Source organism: Taudactylus pleione, unplaced genomic scaffold (genome assembly GCF_031769625.1).
Source record: "Taudactylus pleione unplaced genomic scaffold, aTauple2 ptg000217l, whole genome shotgun sequence".
In the NCBI taxonomy this organism is placed as follows: domain Eukaryota; kingdom Metazoa; phylum Chordata; class Amphibia; order Anura; family Myobatrachidae; genus Taudactylus; species Taudactylus pleione.
This window is the reverse complement of record NW_028284619.1, coordinates 3,541,463-3,568,453: the sequence shown is the minus strand read 5'-3', so window position 1 is coordinate 3,568,453 and position 26,991 is coordinate 3,541,463. Positions and strand designations below refer to the sequence as shown.

Genomic DNA, 26,991 nt, shown 5'->3' with positions numbered 1-26,991 from the left:
GGAGTTGCCTATATGTAGTTACTGCGTAGCTTCCCCCAGGGAGCCAGCTTCATGCAGTAATAACTCCCTTTGTGCCAGAACAGCCTCAGGAAGTCTTTGGTCTCCGAGGTTCTAAATAGCTGCAGAATAATCAAGATGCAGAACTTTTCTTCTTTAAATATTACATTATGTATGATTGGCCTATTATAAATGATGGTTCCTAGTCAGATTAAGAAATAAAGTCACATCTTTAGAGAAGCAGGGGAGCACCCGCTATCAAAACACGTTTTATCCAATAAAGTTTTTAAAAGTACGGCAAATCTGCAACATTGTGATTCTGTTTTGTAAAGCTCATGGAATTTCTCATTTGCGCACCACTATTTGTTGTAGTACTTGCATTTCACCAAGGATTGCTGTATTACTGGTGGCTGATACTGCTGCTGCCATGTAAGAACACCACAGTTTCCTGTACATCTGCTACAATTGTTATGATACTTCCATATCGGGTGTTCCCCACACGTCGTGGATTGTAAGCTCTTCTGCCCAGGGCCATCTTTGCCTTCTGTGTCACATCATTGTATGTAATTTGTTTGTATTGTGAGGACCTCGACGTACAGCGCTATGTAATGTGCTATATAAATATATTATAAATAAAATATTTGCAATAGAATTCCTGTTTCACAACTTTTTATATATACTATCTGTGTATGCATGTATATGACAGTATGTTATACACCCACCCACATCTGTTCCACATCACTAGACTCAAATCCTTGCAAGTTGTATTGTGTTCTACAATTTTAACACAGAGTTACCTTGTGTTTAGATCAAAGTGTATAAAACAATGTCCGTGGTAAGATATTACCTACGGATATTTCTGAGGTGTCAGCGGGGAGAAGAAATACTCCCGTTCCTGCCTTTCATTGAACATACAGGAAATCGGACTCCTAATCCTGACTTATTGCACATATTGTGAAGTGCTCTCTGGGGCTTCTCAACCTTACCTGAAGTTTTGGGTTACAGTCAAGTTTCAGAAGAATAAAGACTGCTGATCCCACTTCAGAGCCTTCAATACAATTATACAGCACCTGCTTTATCTACAAAGACCTCAACACAGGCCTCCTATTCACAGAATGCTGTTATACACAGGTAATCGTGACATGCTGTGCAGAAATGGGACATGATTGATGGTGTAGTATGGTGTAACATGTTCAAACTTTTCAACATCTGTTCTGTTGATCAATTCTTGCTGAAAAAGACATGCAAATATTACTGCTTGGTAAAAACAGCGTTCTGTCACGTTTCTTAATAGACTCGCCAATATAAGCACGATCACAGAGAAGTCTGGAGAGATACTTATGTAGAGATAGATATAACAAGGAAAGTTTTTCACAGATGGTGAATTCAATGCTGACGTTTTATCTCTGTAGCAGTGTCCGGAGAGTCCTAGGTACTCACCTAGTGGCAAACATGACCCTGAGAGAGGAGAATGTAGCAGCGTCTTCCTTGAGCGCCTTTAACTCGTTGCGCAGCTTCATCATCGTTTCGGTTACCATGGCTTTCTCGTTCTCGTATTTGCCCTTCAAGTTGGCGAGAGCGACTTCTGCGGTCTGAAATAAGAAACAGACAGCTAGTAGGAATATGTGAGGCTTTGGATACCGTTCTTTGATAAAAATAAAAATAAAACAGTCCTAGAAAGGTTTCCTGCAAATCGGAGGTTTCTACAGCACAGACAATGACGTGGTGGAACAGAAGCGATGGGGGTTACCAGTATTGTGGCCCTGTACAGGTAGAACCCGGAATGTTACTTCCCTATTACTAACAACTCTGAAGTGTAATATGGTTTATAATCGTCCTCTCTACAGGCCTGGACTTCCTATAAGTTTACAGGAATTTAGTACAATCTGGAGTAGGATGTAAGGTACCTGGTTATGGGCCTGATAGTGAGTAAGACTAAAAAAGCGCACGCAGTAGAGTCTATTGGTGGTCGCCCGTCTGCGAGTTTCTGCAAATGCCCCTACAAACTCCTTCCCTTGTGTACATCCGTTTGGCCGAATGTGCAACATCTGAAACGTCCACTGTTAGTGCCCGTAAACACTATAATACCGATTGGTGCACTTTTATACTCTACCATCGAAACTTGCACTAGCCCTAAAGCAAGTGCAGTTTCTCCGTTATGGCCATGGCATCCTATGCCTGCAACGGTGCTTCTGTGCCACTTGCATGGACACGGCCGCGACACTCCATTAATACGCCCACTAGGACCATTTCTGATGTTGTCTGACCCCCACGCAACAGCACCTTTATGTGTTCCCTGTGTAACGCATGCACTGTATAAGCTTAAACATATTCACACGTGCTCAACTATGTGAACTACGGCGTTAAAGGCCTGATTCATTACAGATCGTGGCTGCGATTACGCACGCAGTCCCGCTGCGAAATTATGCGAATGTCTGCAATCGCCGTCGTCGCAGGCCAACATAAAGACGCCCACTTCCCCTTGCACACATCCATAATACTTTGCAAGTCTGCAAAACCATCGGTGCCATCAAGTAACAATGGAGCCTTACGCGCATTTGCACAAGGTCAGACCTTACTCAGAAATTGCTAACCGCGTCACACGTAGCGAGAGCTCAGGCTGCATATGGCATCGCAGTGTCTAATTTATGCGCGCCCCTGTAATGGCGTTCAAACGCACTGGCACGCCTGCGTTTCGCTGAACACCCCCCTGTCAACACCCCCAAACGCTCACTTCCTGTCAATCACTCTGCGATGGGTCTCACGATCACAGTTGAGCCTTCGCGCACTGCGATCCGTAGTGAATCAGGTGCTAAGTGTGGTACTGAATCAGGCTCTATAATCCATATACAGTTAGCTCCGCGGCTAATTGTCGACACTGACCAATACACCACGCAGTAAGTACTAGAGGGTGCATTTTCCTTGCAGCCTTGGGGGCTGCAAGGAAAAGCCAGTGTAAAAAAAGGCACCTCCGGTAATTAGAGCACGGGGAAACCGTTTAGATTCCGCATTTTACACAGAATCAGTGGGTTACCAGAGGTTTTACCCAGCACGGAAAAATCGAAATAGATAAATATGAAAATTTGACTATTCAGATGTCACTTAATCAGAACGTATCTGTTAGAATATTAAGAAGATTCAAATGTAATAGATTTATCTGCCGTGGAGATTAATTGCAAATATACTTTCACCTCTGCAATAACGAAACATAACCTACTTTCCTTAGAGCGTCTCTCCCAATGAATAAATTACAATTAAAAAAATAATTGCTTAAGCTCCATATCCAATTGCTACTCACTTGTTTGTTGGCTTTAAGCACAGTTCGCAGAGTAGCGATCTGTTCCCTCTTAGTGCTCAGCAGCGACTTCAGCTTCAAGATGTCTTCCATGAGGGTCTCTTTATCTCTATCCACCGCTGGTCCAAGATCTTGGTTGGTCACCTGCTGTCGGGACAGCTCTGTGGTCCTGTCCACTGCAGCTTGCAAATGTTTGATCTGATCACGGATTATGGCAATGAGATTGTAAATGTTCATGGGTTCTCTTCTGGGGTCAGAAACAGGCGATGGGACTGGAGACACAGGAGAACCAGATTCACTGTGGCCATTCTCTGGGCTCAAAAGACCTTTCGAAAGCAAAATTGGTGACCTGCGCCCTTTACCTTCAGGACTGTTCCTCCCACCTTTCCCCTCCTTGTAGTAATCCAGCATGACCCTGTTGGGTGTTTCATTGTTGCACATGCACACGTGATGGTACAGATTGGCCAGCTCTTCACTAAAAGTAACCAGCTCATCCTGAGCCACTGTGAGACTCCCTTGTGTCTCACCGGCCACGTCACTCACTTTCTTTAGCTCTTTCTCGAGTCTGACTACTTGGTCTCGGTCTTGCCGCGTGGTCTTCTCAAGGTAGGAGATCTTTTCTGCCATGGCTTGTGTCTCACTTTCAAACCTGTTCTTGTCCTCTTCGTATTTGGACTCACATTCTTCATATTTGTCCTTTACACATTTCAGTTCCTCTTTCAGATCGTGTATTTCTGCCAAGGCAACTTTGTACTTGCATTCTAAAATCTCAGGGCCATTAATGTCGACCTCATAATAGTCCCCATCTTCATGGCTGTCCCGATCTTTCTCGTTGTCTAGAGAGGACTGGCGCTCTTTGGTCGCTTGGAGTTTTTTCATGGCATTTAGGTTCTCGGTGAGCCTGCTGACTTTGTCATTTTGCTCAGATAGAGCACCTTTGGTGTTCTCCAGCAGTTTCTGAGATTCCTGAAGAGTAGACAACAAACCAACCTTTTCCCTTTCCATCTGAAACATGGTTTGAATAGACAAGGATCAGAAAGGAGACCAATTTTCAGAAAAACTCCAAACTGATTTGTAGAAGATCTACAAATTTGGTTTAGATAAATAAAACAGATACCTTTTATGTACTTATTCAATATTCATATAGTGGACTGCTATACTTTTTTTGTAACATAAAAATAAATCAACACCGATTGCTTAACCTACTAATAACAATTTAAATTATTGTTCATACAGTTGTGCATTAGACAGGTGGATCCCTTTTGGGGAATTGCTGCATCCACGTGAGTATTTGACTTCTTGCTTGTGTCTATTCTCCTCATCACATCATGTCCCTGTAACATGCAGCCCCTTATAACTTAATCAAAGGAGAGGAGGAAAGCTCATTACTGCTCTGAATGTTATGATGTAAATGATTGGTTACAGGTTGTTCTGACTCCGCCCACTTCCAAATGGAGAACATCCCAGAGGAGCAGGAGTCAAAGACTGGAAGCAAATACGATGCTCAGACTCTAGTCACACACATATTATTATATCACATATGTCTACAAAAAGGCATGTTGCACAATATATATGTGCAAAACCTATACCTACTATTACCTCTGATTGGTATAGTGCAGTGATTCCCAACCTCGGTCCTCAAGGCACACTAACAGTCCTGATTTTAGTTATATCCATGCTAAAGCACAGATGGTTCAATCAAAATACCTAAGGTACTAATTAAGTCACCTGTGCTCAACTATGGCTATCCTTAAAACCTGGACTGTTAGTGTGCCTTGAGGACCGTGGTTGGGAACCCCTGGTATAGTGCAAGGTAAAACACAAAGGGGTAATGCAAAATGATAAGAAGCTACTCTAAAACTATTTTTATTTTGCCTTTGCATCATGGATATATTTACAGATGAATACATAATACAATGGAAAGATGATCATGCCGTTAAGTGGTGGCCACTAGCGCTATGTTTATATGCACTTTTGCAGACAGCGCTATTGGTGCCCTATGGGATCCACCTGTTTACCCTGATCTGTGAATCTACCACCCATGTGTCACTAACTTTCACACAGACATGAAAGCCTGGCAATTGGAAGGTGGGTATGGGGGTACTGGTGTATGTGGATTGGACTGACTAGGGGGTTCATAGCTAGCAGATTATTTATGATGCTTTGAATATCAAGTTTGCCCAAGTGTATTTTCCGTGCATGAAGGCAAATTGTACGCTTGTCCAAATTGTTTCAGAATGCGGAAGAAAGTTATATCTCTAAACAGTATTGCCTATAAAAACTCATATAAGCAAAGACCATTTCTTTTACCTGCATCAGCTGCTGTTTTAATTTTTGTATTTCAGAGATGTTGAGTTCACTTAGCAGGTCAGAGACTAGACTTGGGGCTGGGTCATTTTTCTGGGGAGTGGACACTTTGTTATCATTGTTAATCTTGATGACCCCATTATGCTCAAAACCATTCATGACCTCATCGTTGTTGGGTTCTGTGATCTCATCGCTGAACTTGAGCCCATCCAGGGACAGGTTCAGGTGGTTGCTGTACATGGAGTCATTGATGTTCATGTAATGGGACAGCTCCTTGCGCAGGTTATTCTTCTGTTCTCGTTCAGTCTTCAAGGTCTCGAGCGTTTCCTCCAACTGCCTCTCAGATATCTCCTTCAGCCTGATGGCGTCTTCCAGCTGGCTGTTCAGAAACTCTGTCTCTTCCTCCAGTCTTTTAATCTCATGTTTGAGACCCTCAAATTCCACCTGTAGTACAGAAGAAACATCAGAATGATACCTATTGTAACACAAACATCTCGACAATTCTGAATTTAAAAAATAAATGGAACCAAGATGTAATACCACCTGACAACAGCGATGTACAGAAGTTACACATCTAAGAACAACTAACAGCTATTTTTCTTAAAAATGTATCATAACTTTTCCTCCCCAGTTTATATTCACACATAAATATGCATCCATGCTTTATACTGCAAGTAAAGTATATATTCTTGGGATGTGGTCCACAGTCCTATAATGGAATATCACACCTGTGATAGATACTCTCATATTTGTCACAGATAACTATCTTTCACTGTGGTGTCCGTTTTAGGACATACTGTATCTCATTCATACAGAGAGCAGGGTAAGCTTTCATGTTCACTATGTTCCAATACGATCTGCTCTTCTATACTATCTGCTAATTTCTCTATTTTCTCCCCAGTCAGAGATACCACTGATCACAAATCACCCACCCCTAGCCCAGTATCGGGCACCACACTACTCCCTAACGCATGCCAGACAGTACCACATTACAGGGCTATGATGCATGTCCTCTCTCAATAAATAGGCAAAATAATCAACCAAAAAAAGCTTCAGTATAACAAAATAAAACTGTAAAAGTAAAAGGAATAAATAGTCTGCCAACACGAAATGCAAAAAGATTAGGATTACGTTAAGAGTTTCATACTCTGCATAAAAGATGATGGTCCTTTATATGACATGTGGTGCAGCATTGTGCCCTGTATCATAGCTTATCATGGCAATGGGTGGGATGAACTCACCTGGTTTTGCTTAAGAACTGAAACTTGTTTCTGCAAGGAGATGTTCTCCTCCTCCAGCTCAGTGTAGTCCTGGAGCAATCGCGCTTCACGGAACTTGTACTCCTTGATTTCATCGCGCAGGCGGGAGCGTTGTACCTCCACATTCTGATTCAGCTGGAATTAAGATACAGTTCCTTTAAAAAAGTGTTCCCACACACATTATAATAGCAATTAAAAACAAATCATTATTTCTAATATATAGTGTCATAAATCCACTGAACTTGCCACTCCTAGATGTGGGGTACAAACCTGCACTCACCATCCCAGGCCTGGGGTGCGGAGTGGCAGGTGACCACATTGCTGAAATAGAAAAAAAGAAAACACACAAAACTCAGCACTCGCCATAATAAAATCCCTCACTATAATACATAAATAATGGGGATTTGGTTCATGAATTGATCAATACATTTAAGCCTGCAGCCCACATCACAGGACCCCATATCTCTGCAGGTCCTACACTATCAGTCATACAAATGAACACCTGGTAATGGCTTTCACAGAGTCTAAACTAGCATTCCTGCTAGGCTGTTTCAGCGGGGCACCACGCCCTGCCCTATTTATAAAGGGAAGAAAGCACCCTGCCCTCCGGCGTGGCACCCCGCTGAAACAGCCTGCGGGTTCTGTCCCCTTCCGCAGGCTGCAGTGTCCCGCGGGTGGGGAAAACAGCGGTGCAGCGGTCACCGCCGCTGAATGAATGCCACGTGCATGCGCCCGGCATCCATTCACAGTGACCGCAGCACTTGGGGGCTGCTCGGCATTTCCTATGTGCCGGGCACGTCCCCAATCGTGACGAAATGGAGACGAGTCACAAAGATACGCCCCTTTTTCATTAGCCATGCCCCCTTTCGGGCACACACAAAAGGGCCCTTTCTCTATGTCCGGTGCCACCTAGAGTGAACACTATTAAACTGAAGATATGTTAACTAGTTTACAGCTCACCTACAAACTAATTTATGGCTTTTATAGCTGCCATTATCCTACCAAAAAGCAGCTAATACAGGTTAAAATCAATGAGTTTACACAGGGTGCGTGAGAGAGCTGTGATCACAAAAATGTTAATTAAATATTAACCAAATAAGTCATAAATCCCCTGAACTATATATATCATATATATCATATCTATTTGTTTCACGGAGGTACATTTCACATCCATGTAACTTGCATTTTTCTGCATTCTCTTAAAAAATAAAACCTGCCACTCCCATAATCCTTTGCCAAACAGCATGAACCGAGTGTAACAGGAGCTGACACACAGGAGTACAATAACCAGGCACAGAAGAGTCATGGATGATTATTCTAAATGTAGACAGAAATAACATGTAACGTGTGTTGTACACTGTAGCATATAACCATGGAAGTAAATTGAAATGAAAAAGGAGCAATGGATTACGGCTCGTTACTTGTTCAGCAGATTAGTGGAGTAGGGCCACAGAAATCCCATTATTAGTTCAGCTGCCGAGTGCCAGTCACATTCCTTTCCGATTGTCACAGAAACTGGGAACCTTGTCCCCTCGCCTGGGGTGTGAATGAGTGCTATAACCCCAGGGAACGTGACGGGTGGGGGGCCAGCCCAGTCACACACAGTCAGTGGTTTTGCGGTGCACACTGGCTTCAGGTCATTATATCAGTTTGCCAATATTAGAACTGATGTACATTTATATATCTACAGCCACAAACACACATAACACATAATATCGATGACAGGGGCATGCACAATTGCATGGAAATATGGCAGTCAGGTACACAATGCCAGTAAGGCTACTAATAATTATGTGATAAATTACATACCCTTAATGTCTGGGGATACAATCTACCATAGCAACGACAACAACAAACTACCACCACCAGTCTAGCCAGATACACTTTAGGCAGTGATGGCTGAGTATTTCCAGTGAGCACAGTATATGCCTAAGAAAAGCCAGATTAGAGCAGGGGTGGGCAATAAGCCACCCTCCAGCTGTCGTTGAACTACACATCACAGCATTCCTTGCAACAGTTTTAGCATTAGCAAATAGCGAAACTGTGGCAGGGCATGCTGGGATATGTAGTTCTACAACAGCTGGGGGGCTGCTTATTGCCCACCCATAGATTAGAGGATTGATGTAGCTTGGTCAATATAAAGCCATTTGTGACAACATCTGCACATTGAGTGCATGCGTATTGCAAGTCGCACTCATCTACTTTATATTCCAGACGGCAATGACAAATTACTACGACATTTGGCGACTCTATCCTCGGAAAGGGGATGTTTAACCTCACAGCCCCTGCTGCTCGGACCAGCTGGATATCGGCCCATATGGCCACCCACAATTGGGTCTGTAAGCTTAGGCACTGCGGCAGGGATAGACCTTGTATAGTCAGAAATACATACAGAGACAGAGCATTTCTAGGAACATGGAGCTACGCTTTAAACACAAGAAAACCTGCATAACATCGAGGGCTTCTCCCCCCCCCAATGCTCGTCTGTAACATACACAGCTGTGCGGCTGAATGAGCAATAACTAAAATTACAGGGCAGGGAACAGGCAGAGATAAGCCTAGAAATTGTGGCAAGGAAACGGGGCTGCCTGTAACAATAGCCTATTCTTCAGATAAAGCGCAAGTCACTCTACTTAATTCCTTGGCATTAATAACCGAAAATGGCAGAATGTGGCTCTGTGAGGATAATGGGTTTTACTAGGCGTTAAACATATATAATTGTGCATATAAATAAGAAAGTAATTGTGGCTGCGGGTAAGTAATTAACTCTACGGTGGAGACTAATGGAATAAACGCCTCTATCTGAGGAGGTTAACCGTTTAGTGCCCAAGTGATTTATGATGCATTACAGTTTATTTTAAATTAGGATTTTATACGAATGTCTGAGAAGTTCTAATTATTGCAAAATAAAGTCTGTGAAAGCATCTTACAGACACCGAAGGGCCTTATTATCTAGTGGTGCCACAATGCGCTCACTGGTTACCAGGATTATAGGGTCATCCTCTGGGTGTCAGCCTCACATGTCAGGAAAGCGACTGCTGGACTAAAGTGACAAGCATGGCACGGCAGTCATTATTCACTTGGCTGTCCCATAGGTGAATTCACATGGTTTGCAGTGAACAATACTGATAGTTACTCAGCCATGAAACACAGAGAGCATTTGTTTGGCTACAGATTACCTGATGAATTAGCTGGACATAAAATGCATTGTCTGCAAATTAAATTAAATGCAAACTGGAAGACAAAGTGAAAATAATGAATTCTACTAAAGAAAAATGTTTGCGCTATTAATACATCCACTTGTCCATTTTGTTATGAAGCAAGCATTGGCAAGGTACCGATTTGCATGACACGGAGTGTCCACATGTCACAGGTTAGATGTATGCGCTTTGTGACGGAATGGGATTGAAATGCCGGTGGCTGTTCAAATTCCAGACAATAGATGCCCGACAGGATCAAGATCCCGACAGGGACAGGTAAGTACTCTAACCTCCCCTGCCCCCCATCCCCTAACCCTCCCTTAGTGGTGCCTAACCCTAACCCCCCTCCCCTTACTGCTGCCTAAACCTAACCCTCCCAGGGAGGGTGCCTAACCCTAACCTACTCCCAGGGGTGCCAAACCCTAACCCCCCCTTACTGCTGCCTAAACCTAACCCTCCCAGGGGGGGTGCCTAACCCTAACCTACCCCCAGGTGTGCCTAAGCCTCCCCCTGGGGGTGCCTAACCCTAACCACCCCTTAACGCTGCCTAAACCTAACCCTCCCAGGGGGGGTGCCTAACCCTAACCTACCCCCAGGTGTGCCTAAGCCTCCCCCTGGGGGTGCCTAACCCTAACCACCCCTTAACGCTGCCTAAACCTAACCTATCCCCAGGGGTGCATAACCCTCCCCCCTAGGGGTGCATAATCCTAACCCTCCCTCCCCATGGCTAACGCTACGGGAGCCCCGGACTTACCTTCATTCGGGATGGCATCCACAGCATTCTGGTGTCGGGATTATATTAGGCGTCTGAATTTCGGGATTGTCACATGATTACATCCCCTTTGTGATGACATTCTTCATAAATATGTCAGTAGGGAAGAGTAGATCACAATTGTGCCTTACGTTTAGGAAGTACTGTATACACTAACCCCACTGTCTCTGGTCATACTAATAAGTGGTAACTTTGCAGCAACATGATACTATCCTGCTAAGGCAATCCTGACCTTCTCCAATCGTGTGGTAACATTAGAATCACCTATAGCAGGGGTTCCCAAATGCAGTCTTCAGGGCTACCCAACAGTTCAGGTTTTAGAGATATCAATGGCTGAGCACATGTGGTTAAATCAAATTGACTGAAGTACTAATTAAGTCACCTGGGGTCAACATGGATATCCTTAAAACCTGGACTGTTAAGAGTGCCTTGTGGATTGAGTTTGGGAACCACTGACCTAAAGATTAACTAGGTCAGCCTCCACATAATATACAAAGACCTGTGTTATTGTGTCTGTAACTGTGCTGTAGGCTAAAGACAGAGACATTTCAGAATGTGATTTCTAGGAGGACTTACCTTGCATCCTTACTGACACTGATTTATGCAGATTAAAGACAAAAAGAATATGGCGGAAGGAAAACAGATGTGTGCAGTTTAATTACTTCCCCTGCAAGTTTGAGAGCTTTCATATATAAACCGCAAAAATAATAAAACAAAAAGTGACAATTACTCCCCATTTTATGAAATACAGCCAGAGGTGAAAAGGGAGAGTGCAGTTATTTAAGCTACTGTGACATCACAGGCTCTACCCCTGTGTATGAACCAACCAATCCACAAAGTGCATTTCTGCAGTGTCCCATTCAGCTTTGTGATAACATGTATATGTCAAACAATGCAGAAAAATTATTTTGGGAAATAAACCAGTTACGCAGGAAATATCAAGGCAGTCAATATATCGGCATTGAAATGTCAACACCAAAAATGTCGTCAGTAATAAGGTCGACAAATGCAATTAGGGTTAGTGTTAAAATTAGACTGCAGGACTCACCTACTCTCCTCACACTCATTCTGCCCCACTGCTCCCTACTCTGCTCACACTGGTTCTGCGCCACCAATTCCCCACACTCATTCAGCCTCACCTACTCTCCCCACACCCATTCTGACCCACCACTCCCTACTCTCCCTAAAACCAATTCTGACTCACTAACCGCTACTGTCCCCTCATTCATTCCATCACCTCCCTGCTCCCTACTCTCCCCACACTCATTCTGACCCACCACTCCCTACTCTCCCCACTCATTCTGACCAACTACTCCCCCCACACTCATTCTGACCCACCACTCCCTACTCTCCCCACTCATTCTGACCAACTACTCCCCCCACACTCATTCTGACCCACCACTCCCTACTCTCCCCACTCATTCTGACCAACTACTCCCCCCACACTCATTCTGACCCACCACTCCCTACTCTCCCCACTCATTCTGACCAACTACTCCCCCCACACTCATTCTGACCCACCACTCCCTACTCTCCCCACTCATTCTGACCAACTACTCCCCCCACACTCATTCTGACCCACCACTCCCTACTCTCCCCACACTCATTCTGACCCACCACTCCCTACTCTCCCCACACTCATTCTGACCCACCACTCCCTACTCTCCCCACACTCATTCTGACCCACCACTCCCTACTCTCTCCTCATTCATTCTGCCCCACCACTCCCTACTCTCTTTCATTCTGCCCCACCACTCCCTACTCTCTTTCATTCTGCCCCACCACTCCCTACTCTCTCCTCATTAAAAAAAAAGAAATAATAAAAAAAAAATTAGACTGCAATTAGGATTAGTTTTAGGCTAAAATAGTTCTGTTGACATTCTGAATATGAAACAAGATGAATGTCGACATTAGTGGCGACATTTTTGCAAAGTTTTAAAATATTGGTGAAGCCCATTTAAAATGTCATAAAAATCACAGAGAAAGTCTGGACATCCTTAGGAACCCAGTAGTCACTATGCCTATACAATTCCTGCAGGGATATAGTATTTGGTGGTGCCCCTGACGGATGTAATTGATGGGAGAACCTTTTCTGGCTTTTCCAATCCAGTTGGAACCTAGATTTGACTGTATTCTGAAATAAAGGTCCATGGAACTACTAAATGCGACTATGATTTGCCATCAGCGCAGGATGCATATTACTGCCTGGACATTTAAACGCTTAACATCCTGCGGCTACAAGTCCTGGACAATAACCATGAAATGTGTCCGGTGTCACAATGTGGCACGTAATCTGGAGACAAAGAGACGCAGACTTAGCAAGTGATTTACATACAGCCTGGGCTCCGTATGACAAATAATCCACATGACAACAATGGGGTCATTCTTTGCTGGGAAGCGTGGCAGTAAATATTACCAACAGATGCCAGCTTATTACACCCAGCACTAATGAGGGAGCACTCAGTGTACACGGTGATGGATGGGAAGCTCTCAGGCCATTGGGCAAGGACAACACTTTATAGAGAGAACAGTCATTTTCTGCAGAGAGTTACAGGAAAGATATGTGCTATTTATAAGTACCCCGTATTGGCTATGGACGCTCAGAGACTGGGGACTATATTTAAGCCAGAATAGGTCAGGTTTATTTCCCGAAAAGCTTGTCATTGTATTTCTCTATGTGTCTGTATTTAGTAACAATAAATCAGGTTACCTGATGGAAACTGTAGCAAAATAACACAGAATAGTGTTCATGTACACAGGGGTTAACACAGTGGGGCCCTTAAAGAGAAACCAATGCAATATAGAGGCCTATGTATCAAGCTTTTTACATAAATTTATGCAGAAACTTCAGTTTCTGCTAAATTATATGTATTGATCCTATGTACCAATAGCACAATGCAGGCGATTTCACAGAAATCTCTGGCACAGTGCTAATTAGCGCTGCAGATCGCAGTCCCCATTATTATCAATGGGGACTAGGATCGTACCCCTATGTACTAGGCTCCAAAAAGTAAAGCTTTTCGGAGTTTATCTGAAGTTGGTGTAAACTACTGGGGCCAGTGTAAACTACTGTAAGCCTATGGAAGCGCCAGCAGCGGGAGATGCTATGGCATGTAACTAGACACTCTTTTTATTCTAAACAATGTTGCAAAGAATTCAGATTGACTGGATACAATCCAACTCATTTTTGTTGTAACAATTGTAAGCCAGAAAGAACACAGGAAATATTTACATCAGTGTATATATATATTCCCGCAGTAGTATAAATCTCTGCATTACAGGCACACACTGAGATAGCGCTGAAAACTATATGTAATGCGGCATTTTACGGATGAGCTGCAACGTGGCAGATACTCTAACTATAGGTGAAATTCAATTTCAATCTCCAGAGAATAGCTGAACCTCTCTCTTCAATCACTGACGGGGAGTAACTACTTATCCATCAATAATTAGCCTGCGGCTATTGAGTAGATGACTGAGGTACCTGTAAAGCAATGCTCTATCATTTCTCTACCCGAACAGACAGCTGGTGGCTCGTGCCTCTTTATTTGGGGCCTCAGTACCGTACAGCACAGGCCTCAATCTTATAGGGGCCAACGTGATCATTTCAGAGGTCTCACAAGTGATACTTTTTTCCTACAACAGCACTATGTTAAAATAATGGTGGTTTTTGTGTTGTTGTTTTTTTAAACTCTGTCTATCTACAAAGTTATTTTTTAAATGGATATGTTTGTTATAAATGTTCTGTATTCCTGTATTACACTTCAAAAGTTCTATATAGAGACAATTACACAAATAAAATAACATGTTCAGATATATTTGCAAGAGACCGTAACACTCGGTCCAAGCGTGATGTCTGGTGGGGGTTGCCTAATCTTTGGGAGTACCCAGGAGGCTGTCCAATAAGGGCGAGAGACTTACTGGACTCCAAGGGGTATATTTACTAAAGTGCAGGTTTATAGAAGCCCATAGCAACCAATCAGATTTAAGCTATTATCTTCTAGGAGGTGCTAGAGAAGTGATTAGTAGAATTGGATTGGTTGCTATGAACCACTCCACTTCTATAATCCTGCGCTTTAGTAAATATACCCCCAAAGGACCATTCAAATTTCTCCAAGTGTAGGCAGGATGTGATGACGCACTTAGTCATAATACGCTTTGCCTGGTATACTGGATGAGGCGACGTTTCTAGTGGGAATCTATCATATATAGTTAAGTATAAATAACATATGGGATGTAACACCACATGTATGTCTGAAAAGCAGCAAACACCACAAAAAATTGCCATTCCCTTCAGACTAGCGAGAAGCCCTCGCACAGCATTAGATGAGGGTGAGATAGTGTGATAAACATTAGGTGACAATTCATGAAAGATTTATACTGTTGCTAGAAACATTTCTAATCTTGTTCCTCTGCAGTTTATAGGAAGCGGAGGGCAGCGAGCTCGGTGACTCACACACTGGAGTTATTTCAGACACAAGGTTTCAGCTTTAGTCTATGACATCATTCGTATGCACTCAGCGGCCAGATTCCAATGCTCTCATGTTGGCCTCAAAGGAGGAAGGAAAGAAAAAAAAAAAGCTCTGACTAATGTAGCAGGGAGTGCGATACATGACACACAAGGCCTGGATTACTTGCTGTGTTTCAGGGGATATGCCTTAGCTCAACTCTAATCCTTAATTAAATAGGCAAGAAGTTACTAAATGCCAACACAGTTGTAACGTACTTTACTATCATGTTTAAAGTTATAATGCAGACACAGTTAAAATGTTTTAAACATTATTTATTTATTTATTACCAGTTATTTATATAGCGCACACATTTTCCGCAGCGCTTTACAGAGAATATTTGGCCATTCACATCAGTCCCTGCCCCAGTGGAGCTTACACTCTATATTCCGTATCACACACACACACACACACACACACACATATACACACTAGGGGTAATTTTGCTAGGAGCCAATTAACCTACTAGTATATTTTTGGAGTGTGGGAGGAAACCGGAGTACCCGGAGGAAACCCACGCAAGCACAGGGAGAATATACAAACTCCACACAGTTAGGGCCGTAGTGGGTATCGAACCAACGACCTCAGTGCTGTGAAGCAGTAACGCTAACCATTACACCGTCTGTGCTGCCCAACATTAGAACCGCATTCTCCAGTCATCATGTTGTTATAGACTTTTAATATGTATCCGATGAAATAAAGATGCCTTTGTGTGCTACACAGTATTCTCCAGAATTAAAAAAATAATAATTTTTAAAACCGGATACATTTTCTATTTCATTGGCTCCTCCTGCCCCACTATGAGCAGTATTCAATCACAGCGGATCCGTGATACTTTTTCAATATGGAAGTACGCGAAAACGGGGGCCAGCGAAACTTGAACTTGAACAGGCGGAAAGCACTGTCAGATTTGGGGAAATCAGCCTGACACATGGGGGTTCCCTATGGTATTCCCCGATTTGGCTTGCTGAAGGTATTTGGTGTTTTGAAATAGCTGCTAAATAACGTATTTTTATACGAGGTGAAGAATAGTATTCAGGAGTATTTTTTCAAGAAAATTAGTTATCCCAGCAAATTTGGGGTACTTGAAAATGGGGGTCTGCATATTTAAAAGTTGCTAAAGTTAAGTTGAAAAAAATTGTGAAAAAAAAACACCTGCCGCAAACACCTGCAATCAAAAAAACACCCGGGGCATACTTGGGGGCCCCCCAGAATCAAGTTCGCTAGTTTTTAACTTTGCCCCCCAACATTTTTTTTTTTGCCCCCAAATTCAAAGTCATTTTTTGGGGTGTCCTTAAGTGTTTTTTTTAATTTTTTTGACACAGTTTACCTTTGAGGGACTGTCTGAAGGCTGCACGGGGTTCCTGCAACGTTGCACCCCAAAACCGAAAATTCTGTACTTTTTTCCGCCTGCTATTCATAGGCAAAACTTTTTAGCCTATTACACTGCATTGACTTTCAAATTGAATACGGAGTAAAACCCAAACAGGAGAAAATTACATCATCGGCGAAAAGTTTTCGCCAAAAAACACACAAAAACAGCTTTTCGCTTCAAACTGAATACGGCCCTAAATAGTAAAATGTGGATGGTTAAGGGAACCTTGAAACTAATGCCAATTGGGGGTGCAGGAGATTTAAACATATCTAGAATTATTGCACATATCCACAGCTACACATAGAGGTAACAATTGGAATATTCTGAATAATAATTAGTGCAAAGCAGTTGGATTGCTCAGCACATTACAAAACTGCTGTAAAACATCTATTTTCCAGGAGAATTTTCCATGCTTGAAACAGACAAAGACAAATTCACTTTACTCCAAGTACTGAATTAGAAATAATTCAGTCTTCTACATACAATAAAAACTGATTTTTTATACTGTCCGAATAATCTAATACTACTGAAGTACAAAATTAAACAGAATAATGCAATTCATACCCAATAACCTGAGTTTTATCGAATGATAATTATGTATATAATGCCTTTCTACAAAAAAAAAAAAAAAAGTCTCTTTTTTATATTACATTATTGCAGAGGATGACGCAGCCATATAGGCACGCTCACTTGCTGTCCTAAGTAATCTATCATATCAGTCCCTGCCTGTTTGGAGCTTACAGTCTAAATTCCCTATGGAACCAGCAAAAGTAGATTGCCATGCCCATTGCTATGCAAATGTTACACAAAGCAGCATATCTGTATGTAACAGTCACAGCTTAGAGATACAAGTATAGCCTATCCCACAGGTTCCCAAGCTCGGATCTCAAGGCACCCCAACAGTTCAGGTTTTAGAGATATCCATGGTTGAGCACAGGTGGTTAAATCAAACTGACTGAGATACTAATTAAGTCACCTGTGGTCAAGCATGGAGATCCTTAAACCTAGACAGTTAAGCTGGCCACTCATCTAAAGATTATCTGTCCAACCAGCCAACTAGTTGATTGGCTGGAATGAAAATCTGGTATGATATACAATCAGCAATTTGCTCCCAAACACTGGAAAATGGACAAAAACTGTTGTTTGAACAAATAGTTTAGATCAAACATTTAACAAACTTGTCTGACCGACCATTTTCATCTGTTTTCTGGCATTTAGGAGCAAATTGCTGATCATCATTTACTCCCATACCTTACCAGATTTTTATTCCAACCAATCAACAAGTTGGCTGGCTGGATGTAAGTTGGTCTAGTGTGTGGCCAGCTTAAGGATGACTAGATGACTGGGGCAGAACATTTCCAAAATGGAAGGTCTTGTGGGGCCAGCTTTAGGGTGCCTTGAGGACCAAGTTTGGGAACCTCTGGCCCATCCCATAGGGGGACAGTAATCACAGAAAGAAGGTACAAGTAACTAGCATTAGCGCCCTTCGGTCACATGCTACAGAATGCCCGATAATCTGATAGTATCAAATCAGAGAACAATGACTCAACAACATCTGATTAGAAATGAACGCAGGTCAACAGTAAGTAAAATCGTTAGTGTATATTATATGTTTTTTTTATTTTCTATAAAAGCTTGGAACATTCATGTAGCTGGACGTATAACCATAACGTATGAATCAGCAGCAAAACAGGCAGACCAGCTGCTCAGAGACATTTCACTGGCACCACCAAACTTGTCTGGCAGCTGGCTCACAGAACTCCTTCTTGCACTCTCTAGCCCTCTATCCAGGACTCTGCCGTTCTCTCCAGCTCTGCACGGTGGTGATCAAAGACAAGTGAAATAAATCTGTGTAGGATATACAGTATGTATATTAAAACTAAAACACAACCCCAAAGGTATGAAGCGGTGTGGGGTTAGGGGGGATTTTATATTACAAAATCCCTTTTTCATATCAAACCAACTTGTATTTCAGGTTTAGGGATCATTGGCTAAAAAATGTGCAGAAATTACTCGTTAAAGTGAAACCGCAATGGACTAGATCTATTTGACCTTTAAAGTCAGCTACATTTATGCAGCACAGCTGTTTAGTACTGATTATTAAGTCAAAGCTGCACTGCCACCTGCTAAAAGCCAGAAGCTGAACCCACCACCGCTTGCCAGGACACAGCAGTGAGATCATGAGTTAAATTCCTGGTCATTGCTAATTGGTGTGGAGTTTGTATGTTCTCCACGTTTCCTCCAGATGCTCCAGTTTCGCCCACATTCCAAAAGCATACCTGCAGGTGAATTGGCTTTGAAAAAAAACAACCCTAATGTTTATTTGTGTCCATGTGATAGACATCCTAGATTGTAAGCTCCACTGGGCCAGGGACAGATGTGAACGACTGAAATTCTCTGTAAAGCTCTGCCATATCCACCATTAAATGGCATCAGAGTGGGGGTGTAAGGCTGCATAAACAATCAACAGCGGCAGTCTCTTGTTTGCGCTTAGTAATTGCTACTCCTGTTAACACGGCCCCTCCCCCTTCCCATCTGGATTTCAACCAGGTAAAATGCAGTCCTTGTAAAAATGCTAACCACTGTTTACTAGCTACTAGTGCAGCTTTAAACTGTATGGGGGCTCTGCTTATTTTGCTTATACATACGTGTATGTGTAGCTGATGAGTGAAAAGACACATAATAAATATCATAAAAGAAATCTCACTAATCTGGCTTCCCCTTACTGTACAGCCTCTGGAACGCCTGTTTCCTGCATTGTGTGGCTTCCAGGAAAAATAGGATCCAAGCAGGCTGAGGCCAAACGCTACATTGGCACCATCTCCTGTCCCCATTATTCTGCTGTGTTGGGCCGCCAATGCCTTAAGCTGCGCATCCACCAGCAGATAATGGAACGACAGTACGATTACAACATTGTGATCGCACAGTCGCTCCTCTACCCCTGCAGTGCCTATACTGAACGATATGTCATTCAGTGCAGGCACCCTCCCTCATCCCTGAACATGGTCAATCTGTCGTTAACGGCTGATTGACCATGTTCAGGCGATGGTTTATATCGAAAACGACTAGCGGGAGCAAACATCGCTGACAGTTTCATGCACGATTAATGTGCGACTGAATGATAACCATATCATTTTAGTGGATACGGGGCTTTAGTCATAGCACACTGACTGCCCATACATATCAGATGCGGTCTCCTCCAAAACAGGTCCCCTACACTTCAGGTGAGCAAGTGAAAAAGGTTGAATAATCCTTTCATTTCAATCAGGAAATGATTTTTGTTTACATATTAGTAAATGCTTTAAGTGCCTTTTTTTCCTTAAGTGGAGTACACACTATACAATGTATTACACGATATAGATCGTTCTGACGCTGATTGGAACGATATCTTACTCGTATAGTGTGTACGCCCGATCCTTCCTTCATGGCGGTAGTTCTACTGTTCTGCATAGCACAACGTGGTACAGTTACGTGCAGCATGTAACGGCACATTGCGTTGTCATACACTGGATCGTGCAGTGTGTACAGTGCGTGCGATGTATCATTACATTGCATCATCGCTGGGTCGCACCATCGTATGGAGAGTACCCAGCTTTACATAGTATCAACGTCTATTTAGAGCTTAGTTAGACCCCTTCAATAATACAATTAAAAACAAAAAAGTGCATTAAAGCCATTGGGATGAGAATGAATGTATGCAGCCATGATGACATTCTAGCTTGGAGGGTACCAGCTCTAAAACTGATGGAGAGCAGATAAGTACGAGGCTTCTTGTTCTAATTTCTTTGACTGTATAAAAGAGCCGCAGTCTATGTGCCAGTGAATGCAAAGGAAACCACCATTATAATCAGTCTCCTAGACAATTAGCGCAATTATCACACACTGGAATGAAGGAATATTAGTTACATTACAAGTGTTGAATGAGTTATTCAGGGTAAGGGAGGGAATCAGACTAACCATCCAATTATCCGACATTTAAGAAAAAAAAAAAATCCAGAAATGTGAAAGAAGATTTTCATAGTGAAATTTAGAAAGAGGCATTAGCCAGGCAAAAAGCTGGAAAAACATCTGTGGTCTTTTTGTAGCTTTTCAGACAGAACGCATCAAGCTGTGAACCTTTGTTACACTGATATAATCAGGACAGAACTCTACAAAAGGCAATAATTACAGACATCCATACTCCAGTCTGAGGACGACTGAAGTCATTCAATCTGAATTCACTAGCGAGGAAACCTTAAAGTAGCAAATGTGTTCTGTTCGGGCATAGAACGCCTTCCACAGCCTGGAACGTATCACTTATTTTATAAAGGGTTCTTATTTGGATCATTTTATATGCCATGCTTCACAAAACACCTTGAGACCACCCATGCGCTGAATGTGCAGTGTTATTTTAGAAGGCTGGTGGAAGCCAGTCTGGTGTTTAGGATCTCAGCCACCTCCTCAGTAACTAGACTTATTAAATATTAAGTGTGGGGGGGGGGGGGAATTCAATTTTGCATGATGGCCATGAAGTGCCTTCACCAGTATCTTTGCTAGATTTCATAGGCACCCCATAAAGATGCGCAGGAAACTTAGCCAGGGTTGTGCGCCTCACAATTATACCCCTTTTACACCGGAGCTAAAACCCGGGCAGCTCCTTGGTGTAAAAGGAGTGAGGGTTGGATCGCCGGGTCGAGTGACCCGGCAATCCAACCCAGGTAAATAGCAGGGTTTAACACGGGAGTAACCTGTGAAACCCTGATGTGTGTACGGCGCACTCCGGGTCTTGATGACCTGGAGTGCGCCGCAAGCCGGGTGATTGGTCCGGCTTCAGTGGCGCTTGGAGATGACGTCATCTCCAAGCGTCCACTTTCACGCCGGAAAAGCCGGTCTATGCAGACCCGACTGCAGGTGTGAGCGGTGCCGACTCGGTAATATCCCGAGTCGGCACCGGCTAAATTCCGGGTCTGATCCGGATAGGAACCCTGTTCCAACTCCGGGTCAGACCTGGAATTTTGGTGGAAAAGGGGTATTATACACACACAATACCCTATAATGACAACGTGTAAAAAGTTTTTTGTAAGATTTTTGCAAATGTAATAAAAAAAAACCACACACTTAAGCTGCATACACACACACACAATGATTTAGTAAATGAACGATTTTAGCAAACTATTTTTTCATTTTTTCAAGGGAAAATTAACGAAAATAGTTTACTAAAATCGTTCAATTACTAAATATAATGAACAATTTTTTTGAACTACAAACGATTTTTGCATATTCCCTTACTGAAAATCGTTGAGTTGGTCAGTCTGACTGAACTACAAACGTGAACGCGCATGAACGATAGTCGTTCATCGTTTTATCTTAGACAGTGAATGATTTTTTCAACGATTGAATGATAAACGATATTGTTGTTCAAAAAATCGTTGTGTGTGTATGCACCTTAAGAAATCACATGTACATAAATATTCACGGCCTTTGCCATGAAGCTCAAAATTGAGCTCAAGTGCATCCTGTTTCCACTGATCATCCTTGAGATGTTCATACAGCTTAATTGGAGTCCACCTGGGGTAAATTCAGTTGTTTGGACATGATTTTCAAAGGCATACACCTGTCTATATAAAGTCCCACACTTGACAGTGCATGTCAGAGCACAAACCAAGCATGAAGTCCAAGGAATTGTCTGTAGACCTCCGAGACAGGATTGTCTCGAGGCACAAATCTGAGGAAGGTTACAGAAAAATATCTGTTGCTTTGAAGGTCCCAATGAGCACAGTGGCCTCCATCATCCTTAAATGAAAGTAGTTCGGAACCACCAGGACTCTTCCTAGAGTTGGCCGGGCGTCTAAACTGAGCGATCGGGGGAGAAGGGCCCTAGTCAGGGAGATGACCAAGAACCCGATGGTCATTCTGTCAGAGCTACATAGAATAAAAAAAAAAATTCTGGCGCCTGTATCCATTAACAATCCTCTCATTAGGATATAAGAGTTGCAGCAGATTAACAAACTCGGTGTGTGTTTGTAGTATAAGGAAAGCAAGGAAACAATTTAATCCGCGCTCTCTCTATATTAGAATCAGAAAACCAATCTATGTAAATATAAGAACGGATGGAATGTATATATGTTCACAATAAAAAAGTTTATTAACCACTATAAATAACCCATGTTATTGTAAATACTATGACATGAGTTGAAATAACAATAAAAACGCTGACAATAGAATAAAATATGAAATGACACTGTTATATATGAATATATTGATGTTGCTAATTACTGTGATCCATCACAGCTGGATACATATGATGATAGGTAAATAGTGCAGTCCAGAACTGAAAGGCTTTCTAGTAAGCGATGCTTTTCACACTTCCGCAGATATACAGAATATTGAAGCTAATTTATTAGCAGGTGAAAAATAGGATGATGCTGATAATCTATAGAATAGTGGAGAAGTCACGTATTCAAATAAATGTTAGATCATAAACTTCAGCCTTTTGACAAGCATTGATAGCAGTATCCGTATTTGTGATCACAAGCACTTATTTGTTCCCAAAGTTGTTTTAAATAGCCTTTCGCTGTAACATATTGTACATACACACATATTGGTCCATCAGAGTGTTTCTCCCGTGTTTAAGCTTAAACCTCTGTGAGATTGAGCACAGTCTCTGGGCAGAAATATCCAGACAGTGACCACTCAGCCAGGCAAATAACTAACACAGCCACAAGCGGATCTATTATATTTGTATTGTCACCTTTCTATGCAGCCACAGCTGCTCTTACCTTTCTTCCTTCTTATTTCACACTTCTACACTTTTCTCATTATGGTGGTGCCCTGGGGTGACTTGGCTGCGCTGATTTAGGGGTGTCCTGCGCTTTGATTTGAACCCTAGTATGTTAGGGACCTACCCTACAGAGGTTACCTGGATATTGTGGGTAGGCCATGATTATGCTGAAAACCTCTGTTGATTGCAAAATTTTATTGCATAATGTATTTATATATAATTAGTAATTTGGAGTTGTGCACTTGTGATTTGTCTGTTTCTGTGCCTGCAATAAAGTCTCAACAGGTAGCAACTCACACACACACACACACACACACACACACACACACACACACGGTGTGCAGTCCAGGAATCTTTCCTATACACTCCATGTATTATAATGTAGTATTTGGAGAAAGGAGTCTGTTTATATGGCACTGCATAGTGTAATACCCCCTTCACATCGCACACCCGGCTCTGACTCAGGATTTTGAAGCCGGGTCGGATTTGGCTGCGACCCGAGTCAGAACCCTTTCACACTGCACACTCAACTTGGGTTATTGCCGGGTTGGCCCCGTTCACACTGAACCCGGGTCTGCCCTTTAAAACCCTATGGGTGTCATTAAAAATTTACTTTTTCAGGCTCACAAAGAGAACATTACAAAAGGGAACACAAGGGAGGGTTGGGGGCTGCTCCCAGCATTGCAGGAATCATGGCTGATGGATTACCACTGTGAAGCCCTGAGTTCATGAGTATTTGTGCTTTATTGCTGTTTGATTCAGCCAGTGAGAGCATGATGCAGCTTCTGACAGCATAGTGCACAGTTCACTTCTTCATCACTCTGTAATGACAATAGCAATAATAACCCCCTTCAGGCTGCCAGAATACTGCCTCTGCTGTTGTCTGCAGTCTCCTGCCTGTGTCTGGCTGCTGACATCGAGTGAGACCCAGGAACATCCAATCAGTGTTGTTTGTGAAGACCAGGGTTGGATAACCCAGATTGGGCCCGTTCACACTGCACATGAACCTGGCTTGTTTCAGAGTTCAACTGTGGTCGATTGCAGGGTTGAATGCAGAGTCGCCAGACCCAACAAGACCCAGCAATATACCGGGTTACTTTTGCGATGTGAAAGTGGTTTGAGCGTGTATCTCATAACAAAACATGAAAAAAGTACCTATCAGGTGACATGTGAAATAAGGTCCCAGCACAGAGGTAGTGATGGTCTCATTAGGTGACAGGAGAAAGTAACAAGTGGTGACAAGTGTTGACGTTTGGAAGTCAAATTCAGATTAAAGGGCCGGGGTGTAGTCAGCATTATATTCACTCCTGGGAGCATTCACTCAATGCGAGTGTTATGAGGCTGCGGATCTGTGATATAAGGAGATGCTGATCGGAACATGCATAATGCAGACAGGCATTATATAAATCACTCCTAAAACCTAATGAGACAAGTTCACTTTAAGTCTGTGACCTTTACTTTATCATCCTTCTGCTAGCCAGCTGTGTCTGTAGTTATCTCGTACAGGGCAGCATATACACTGGGGCTCGGTGTCTGGGTTATTTGTGGGGTCATGTTCTCTTTTAATCCAGCCGTACCGAGCCCCCACAGCCTTGGAGAGCGTCAGGGCTGTGAGAGCAATGACAAGGAGCAGTAGAGGATTTGGCTGCAGTTTTTAGTAAGTAAACATTTTTAGTTTGCATTTAAATTGAGCTGCACTGTAATTCATGTCAAGCAGTGTTTGTATTTCCAGTTCATTAAGTAATGTCACCTTCCTGTCACTTCCGAGTGCCCCATGTTTGCAGAGTGCCGCGTGGTCAGCGATAGTCAGACAGCACACGTTCAGCCATGATTTGTACAACACAGACACTTCCAGCAAACATGACATAGCGCAGGGACTAAAATCTAAGACTAAATTATTAGCATGAATTAAGGGGCAAATAAACTATCATTTAAGGAAGGTTTATATTCACTTATATAAAACCTCTCAAATGAAATTGTTTTATACGCTGAGGGAAAACGTACAGCGATAACAGTTGTAGTTCTGCTGCAATTAAATTCATAAGTGGGTATTTTCTTTCTATGGGCTCAATTCTATTGATCGCGAAGTAAATAGCACAGGGAGGTAGCTCCCGGCGCTGTTGAGGATTTCTTCTTGCACCCCTCCAGGAGGCACGACCAGAAATCGGACAAAAGTACAGGCGCGATGCTGTTTTCTGCCCTTAGCGCCAGGAAAACAGCATCGCGCCGGGAAGTTTAGTTGCAGAATGCCCGTTCTCACGACTAAGCACCCTGTTTAAGGCACGAGGGTCGGGAGAACGGGCATTCTCCGACCTAACAGCGCGCAGAATTGAATAGCGCCGGGAGCTCCCTCCCGTCACTATTTGCTTCGCGATCAATTGAATCCAGCCCGATATCAGCGGTGCATAGGGTTGCCAGATAATCCCTTTTATGAATTACACAGACATTGTGGCTGTCTGACTGTTTCCTGCATTTCACCTGGTTTTAATCAATCAGCCACAGAAACTGTGTAATTCTATATATATGTCCCATAATAAAGGGATGTGTGTGTTTGGGGAGTCCTGATTGCTATATATGCAATACACTTTATTGAAAGTGATCTGCAGATCGCGTCGTAATGCAGGGGTGGGGAACCTTTTTTTTGCCGAGGGCCATTTTGATATACAAAACATTATTCACGGGTCCAGTGCATGCCACGCCCCTTCTGTGTGATGTTGCACTTGGGCAGGGCCACAATCGCCAGTGATTTACAGCAATGCCCGGAGCATCCTCAGGAGCTGTAAGGGCAACGGTGTGACTGTTTGAAGCAACCTAAGGATGCTCCAGGTAGCACTGCTGCATAGATTCTGGCTGCAGCGTGCAATTCTAGGCACCATGCTAGCCAGATGAGGGTAGCAGAAAAAAGCTCAGAGGGCCAGACCAAATGATTCCGAGGGCCTTATACAGCCCCCGGGCCTGAGGTTCCCCATCCCTGCTGTAATGGTTAGCATTACTGCCTCACAGCACTGAGGTTGTGGGTTTGATTCCCATTACGGCCATAACTGTGTGGAGTTTGTATATTCTCCCTGTGCTTTTTGGGTTTCCTCAGGGTGCTCCAGTTTCCTCCCACACTCAAAAAATATACTGGTAGGTTAACTGGCCCCCAACAAAAATTAACTCTAGAGTGTAGGAGTGAGCATGTGGTAGGGAATATAGATTGTAAGCTCCACTGGAGCAGGAACTGATGCGATTGGCCAAATATTCTCTATAAAGCGCTGCGAAATATGTGTGCGCTAAACTGGTAATAAATAAATGTTTAGGTCCAAGTTGACATGTCACATACACACCCGCACATGCTCAGTGGAGCCGGCCGGGAGGTGAGAGACAGCGCATCAGCACTAGCTCATCAGCTTCTGTCATTTCATAGACTGTGCTAGATAAATAATAGCTAGAAGCTCATTGGCTGCTTGGGCAACTGCTCTACTTTATCTCTCTCCAAGGCTTGATACATCTCCTCTGGACGTTTTATCTGAGTAACA

The 26,991-nt window shown here is 43.0% G+C and overlaps 1 protein-coding gene across 4 annotated transcripts in view; it reads right to left on the bottom strand.

The window, feature by feature from the left end:
- Positions 1–26,991, bottom strand: part of BICD2 (BICD cargo adaptor 2) — a 112,305-nt gene that overhangs the window by 9,311 nt on the left and 76,003 nt on the right. For all 4 annotated transcript variants that reach the window (XM_088478687.1, XM_088478688.1, XM_088478689.1 and 1 more), the window contains exons 3-6: positions 6,841–6,993; positions 5,603–6,043; positions 3,296–4,297; positions 1,438–1,589 (exon numbers count right to left, since the gene is read on the bottom strand). In XM_088478687.1, the coding sequence (XP_088334813.1) occupies positions 1,438–1,589; positions 3,296–4,297; positions 5,603–6,043; positions 6,841–6,993 (1,748 nt within the window). The remainder of the gene's footprint in view (positions 1–1,437; positions 1,590–3,295; positions 4,298–5,602; positions 6,044–6,840; positions 6,994–26,991) is intronic.